The sequence below is a fragment of the Hypomesus nipponensis genome, chromosome 15 (assembly GCF_054491055.1).
Source record: "Hypomesus nipponensis isolate SF chromosome 15, ASM5449105v1, whole genome shotgun sequence".
Taxonomy (NCBI): Eukaryota; Metazoa; Chordata; class Actinopteri; order Osmeriformes; family Osmeridae; genus Hypomesus; species Hypomesus nipponensis.
This window is the reverse complement of record NC_140375.1, coordinates 6,990,001-6,996,009: the sequence shown is the minus strand read 5'-3', so window position 1 is coordinate 6,996,009 and position 6,009 is coordinate 6,990,001. Positions and strand designations below refer to the sequence as shown.

At 46.6% G+C, this 6,009-nt stretch overlaps 1 protein-coding gene across 1 annotated transcript in view; it reads left to right on the top strand.

Annotated features, from left to right (window-relative positions):
* The first annotated feature begins 4,160 nt into the window (after positions 1–4,160).
* ankk1 (ankyrin repeat and kinase domain containing 1) overlaps positions 4,161–6,009 on the top strand; it is a 7,091-nt gene continuing 5,242 nt past the window's right edge. Inside the window, exons 1-3 of the mRNA XM_084674771.1 lie at positions 4,161–4,364; positions 5,075–5,357; positions 5,787–5,938. Coding sequence (XP_084530897.1) covers positions 4,180–4,364; positions 5,075–5,357; positions 5,787–5,938 — 620 coding nt within the window. The 5' untranslated portion in view covers positions 4,161–4,179. The remainder of the gene's footprint in view (positions 4,365–5,074; positions 5,358–5,786; positions 5,939–6,009) is intronic.

Below are 6,009 nucleotides of genomic sequence, written 5' to 3'. Positions count from 1 at the left end.
CCGATTACAACACCCCCTCTCCATTTCCTTAGTTAATGGTGTGGTTTATGGAGACCAGACTCCATAAACCATAGACAATTCATAGTGGTGAAGTTGAGACTTACGTTGGCACTCTACTGCTGAGGGGCAACATAGGTCTGGGGTGTTTGACCATCATCAGCTCACCCAGCATGGAATCAGCTCACCCTGCATGGAGGTATCACGTGATTTGATTGGTTGGGGCCTAGACTCACTACTCAGACAACCCATCAGAATTCCAATCACAACCGAGCAATTTTCACTGCAGGATCAATCCGGAGGTCAGCCCTAATAGAATGTGCCAGCGGCTAGCCAACCATGAAACTATAGCTGTCAGTGGAGAAACATCTAGATCTAAAATGGCTCCTCAAGCAGGTGGAATGCGAATGAGCCCTACACAAGTTTATGTATACGATAGTTGACGGGCTGTATATATGCAGCTGCTTGTATGGGTCTGGATTCCTGTGGGAGCTTTGGAGACCATGAGGGTCAGATTAGAAGCAGATCAGTCTGGCGAGTAATGACAAAAAGTGTATTGGAAAAAAAGGGTAGAAACCCTAGACTTTGATTTGGACTCTAATCAACGACAAAATCCCCTTTAGGCTAGTCATCAAGTAGGCCAGACCTCCATTACACTTTTTACCAGGCAGTGAGGAGAGATCTCACTATTGTTAGCCACCTATTTAATTGACTCTGATTGAGTATACTGCCCTGCAGGAGCTTGGGCGTTGCAGGTCATATTTGTTTTTATAGAGTCTATCCTATAACATTACGTTACTCACCAATCACTGAAGAGCAGCATTTCGATAAATGAATCCTATTTTCGATGGGAGGAGCTTTTTTCAACAATGGATATGAAGCCCTTGAAAAAATAATCCACATGCAAATCCATTAAAACCAGCGAGCTAGCCCTGGAGGAGATGCTTCAGGTTTAGGAGACGCGGGGAAACTGTGCTGGAGGTGATTTCATATTAAAAAGACAAAAAGCGAAATGGTGTCTTGTAATTAAAACGTCAACCAAAGCAACAAAGCACATACAGTTGGGTGTAAGCGGGGGGCGTGGGGGGGGGGCGTGTGGGTGTCTGGAGACGCTTGGGCCTGTGTCCAAATGGATCACATTAATACGAAAGCTCTTCATAACGGCTCAGCGGGGAGGTGAGTAGAGATGGAGGAAGGGTTAGAGAGGGATTGATGGAAGAAAGCCCAACACAACATTTTGTTTTGCTACAGTGGAGGCGCGGGGGATTAAAGACATCTTATTTGAAGAGGATCTTCCCCCACCCCCCCTTTCTACCATTGCTAACCTCAAACCCAAGTATTTCTAAAAAGAAACGCTTGTCCATAACATTTAGAGATGGCCCAAGGGTGGGAATTATTATCCTTTGCCTGAATATCCAACCAATCAGAGGATTCTTTTGTGGAACATTTTGGAACAAAATATCTCAACCTAGAGACGCGATGTGTTCAATTTTCAACTCACTCAGGGCCAGGGTGAATAAAACAGTAATGGCTTCACCTGTAAGTATGATTTAACTGGCTAAACCATAAAGTGAACAGCAGGGTGATGAACTGAGACATTCAGAAGGAGTCTTTATTTTTACATCTCACTGAATCGAGTTCCCATAACCCCAGGGTCCCAAGACAGCCCATAAAGACTCCATCGCTTCTCACCTCTGCTCAACAACAGGCACATGTAATGAAGCGGGTAGGTGAGTACAGAGATTTGGATTCGCAAGCAACAATCTGCCAGTTTTCATGCAACTATCAGAGGAGGGCAATGCCAACCCCAAGATAAGCACCGCACTGCAAAAACGCAAGCCTTTAACAAAGCTGGCCTTGCAAGAATGTCCTGGGTTCCATTCTTGCTTCGGCCTCATGATGTGTGAGGAGAATTGTCATCGGTGGACACTTGTTTGTGTGTATGTGTCTGTCACAGTGCATGACTTCTTCTTCTGGTTAGCCATGTGTGTGTGTGTGTGTGTGTGTCACAGGCCAAGAGCAGCTTGTGTTGCATAGTATAGACTACATACATCCTGCAGTGGGGCCTTCATACTGCAGATTGCAAGATCAGCTCGATGCACAATCAACTGGAAGCCTGAGGAGCAAGGTGTTTTGCACCATGATAGGACTCCCTCGGGCTTATTGTTCCCTGAGAGGAGTTGAGACCTGAACCATAAAAAGGGCATTGCTGGACGTAGATTAGCAGTCAAGCAAGTGGGAAGTAGAGGTTGTAATACGCCTTCATTATGGTTTTATTTTACCCTCTGTGGGGACTCTCATATAATGCAGTGGTATGTTTGGTTTGGTTTGTTACCTATTAGTTAATAGTTTGTTCACCATTAGTTATTTACTGTTTATACAAAATGCATCATTAGTAAAGCATTTGTTCACTCAGTTGGGGTTAAGGGTTAGGGTTTAGGGTTAGGGTTAGGGTTTAGGGTTTAGGGTTTAGGGTTTAGGGTTTAGGGTTTAGGGTTTAGGGTTAGGGTTATCCTTTACTAATACGTTATACTAATGGTGAACAAACCGTTAACTCATAGGTTACAACTGCTTGATAAATTATGAATTGTGTGTAATTATTATAAAGTGTCACCAATGCGGTTAGTGTCCATCTCTGACTGAAACATTCTGTCAGTTCCACGCAACGTTCCAGAACCATGCGTCAGCTTCCATGTGTGACACGTGGTGTGCAGCCTGTGTGTGTCGCGCGGGCGGAACCTTGTGACGGATGTGTACATAATCCAAATGTGTCGCTCCCCCAGTTACGCCAAGGCATGTCTGCTTTGCACTCCACACCTGATTGCTTGCAGGCAATCTCAGTTCAGAGAAACACAATTAGAGAGCTCTCTGCAGAACACGTAGAGAGCAGTCAGAGAGAGCTGCACACGCAGGGCTTCATCACGCCCCATCCACTTTCCATAGATTACAGTTTGACAATAACACCAGCGTGGGTCCATCATAAATCATCTGAGACACCTTCATGATGCCTACAAGGTGTTGTGTGTCCCTCACACACAATCAGTGTGTTCTTGCTCAACTTGCTGGCCTGCACATCTCCGAGGTTAGCTCCCTCACATTCGAATCCACTCCAACTATATTTGTCTTGTTCTTTTTACAGGCGATGCCACAGAGGCACTCTTCTTCAGGTTCAATACCCAAACATATAAATCAAATCAAACTTTATTTATATCACCCCTTTTACAGGAAATGTCAGGACATGCTTCAGGTTGAGCTCCAGGGTTGTGATGGTGACTTTATTAGAGAATTTGTTTTGAATTTGTTCTGTAAATGACATCAGAGGTGGCTAAGAGCAATCAACTCATTGTGACTACTATGAAAACAAGCAGCCAGTACACATTAACAAGTTCACCTGAATGCTTGATCTTGCCCCCTCTGGCACACAAGGACTCATTCATTGATACGCCACACACCACAGCCTAGTGAAAGCTGTTTCACATGAAAAAAATAATTAAGACGGTCTTGGAGTAAACTGATGCTCTGTGGTTTCTCCATGTTGTGTGACATGCTTTCCATCCACAAGCTGCAGTTGCTGTGATACACTTACAGTATTGTAGCTCACCATGGCAGTTGTTTGAGTGTGTAAAAGTCCACCTGGAATTATGACAGACAGATGAGCAAGCATGCAAGGCTGGAGGATCAGGTTTCACCCTCCATCTGCCCCTTCCTGGCAGTGTTGTTCCCTCCCTTCCCACCCAGGAACCGGCCTTGCCACATTGCTGTTGAAACAGGATTACCTGCACACAGCCAGCATTGAGCCACCAAACAACCTGTAAACATCATTCAAACTGCTGGCAGATAGCTCGGAAACATCCAGAATACAACCAGCAAACAGCCAGGAAACAGCAAAGAAACAGCAAAGAAACTTACAGCATAATTCCAGCAAACAGCCATCAACCAACACACAAACGCCTTCAAGCGGTCTTTAAACATCCAGCAAACTGCCTTCAAAGTCCAGCTAATGGCCAGGCAACAGCCCACTAACAGCAAGCGCAGAGCCAACAAGTGACCTCCACACGCCCCCCCCTTCGCCAACCTGTGGACCCCTGTGGACAGTAATCTGTGTGTGTGCGGCCGCTAATCGACGTGTGTGTGTATAAGATTAGAGAGAGTGTTTGGGGACCGCAAGGGATCTGTACACTTATGGATAATCTGGACGGGGGCTTTGGAAGGTTCAAGAGCTTGAGGAAGGATGCCTTTGAAGCTGACTGGATCAAAGTGTCGGAGAGCAGCTTCGGAGCGGTGTACAGAGTCAAGCTGAAGGTGCTGCGAGAGACCTGTGCCCTGAAGTGTTTTGACACCACTCTCTCTGGCAACAACGTATACAGGTAGGACTGAGGAGGTAGTGGGCTGTGCCATGTCACAGTTTAGAATAGTGTACAAAAAATATATATGCAAGGTACAGTGCCATGTGGTAATAACATGTAAATGTGCAGTGTTTTAATTGTTTGATGAATTCCAAACACTTCAGTGTCCTGTCCGTGTGCACATACTGTGTATTATTTCAGGCCAGTTTGCTAATGAGTCACTGTGTGGATGAGTTCAGTTATGGAGGGAAACAACTCCTTGTTAAGGCAAACTGGTGGAACAAATCTGTTATGATCTGAACTAGCATAAGGACATTGTGCACCTGCAATGACAAGCATAATCATGATTAGCTCTGCCTCAATCTCCCCCAATCTGTCTGTGTGTCTGTGTGTCTGTGTGTCTGTGTGTCTGTGTGTCTGTGTGTCTGTGTGTCTGTGTGTCTGTGTGTCTGTGTGTCTGTGTGTCTGTGTGTCTGTGTGTCTGTGTGTCTGTGTGTCTGTGTGTCTGTGTGTCTGTGTGTCTGTGTGTCTGTGTGTCTGTGTGTCTGTGTGTCTGTGTGTCTGTGTGTCTGTGTGTCTGTGTGTCTGTGTGTGTGTGTGTCGGCCTCATTCTCGGTCACATACTGGACATACTGTCCATGTTACTGTTGATCTCACAGACAGATGTGTCTGTGGATCTCTCTGTTTATCTCCCTCCCTCTATAATACTCTGTCTCCCTCCCTCCATGCAGACGGATGACAGACGAGGCGTCCAACTTGGCTAAAGTAAAGTTCAGGTTTGTCGTGTCCATCTACGGGGTCTGCTGCGACCCCGTCGGCGTGGTGATGGAGTTCATGTATGGCGGCTCCCTGGACTCGCTCCTGGCCAGCCATACCCTTACATGGCCCAAGAAGTTCCAGATGATCCACGAGGCCACCATGGGCATGAACTACCTCCACAGCCTCGCCCCCCCACTGCTCCACCTCAATCTGAAGCCAACCAACATCCTTCTGGACGACCACCTCCACGTGAAGGTGAGGGGAGGGTGGGGGAGATGTAGGAGCGGAGAAGGGGAGGAGAGAGGAAGAAGGGATGGGAAGGAGGGATTGATAGAGAGCGCATGAGAGTGAAAAGGATGGAGAGGTGGAGGGAGAGATAGGGAAAATGCAAAGAGGGAGGCGAGGGAGACTGAGAAGGAGGAGAAGGTGAGTTCGTTCAATGCCGCCATTACTGAGGCTGCCCTGATGTGGATCCAGCTAATGAACTAACAAGCTCGTGCTGGTCTGCTAACGAGTCCACCATGGTTTGCTAACGACCTCCTGACAGGCTCTAATTAAACACAAGCTTTAAGCAGATTGATAAGATTCCAATCTCACAGGAGGCCATCATTGGATGATGACTATTCTGAAGATCATTTTCTCTTTAATTGTCTTTAACATATTTTTTTCCACCTTTTTTGACAGATAGCAGATTTTGGCTTGATTAAGTGGGAGGAAGCTGCGAACCAGAAGGAGCTGGTCGAGCAATTAACGGAGCGAGGGAACGTCAGTTACATTCCGCCAGAGGCCTACAGCCCCTCCCCTTCTCCCCCAGGAACCACCTTTGATGTTTACAGGTGAGCCTCCAAGGGCGAACACTCTCTTCACACCATCACCGTGGTGTCGATATTTCTGCTATCGCCTCTCA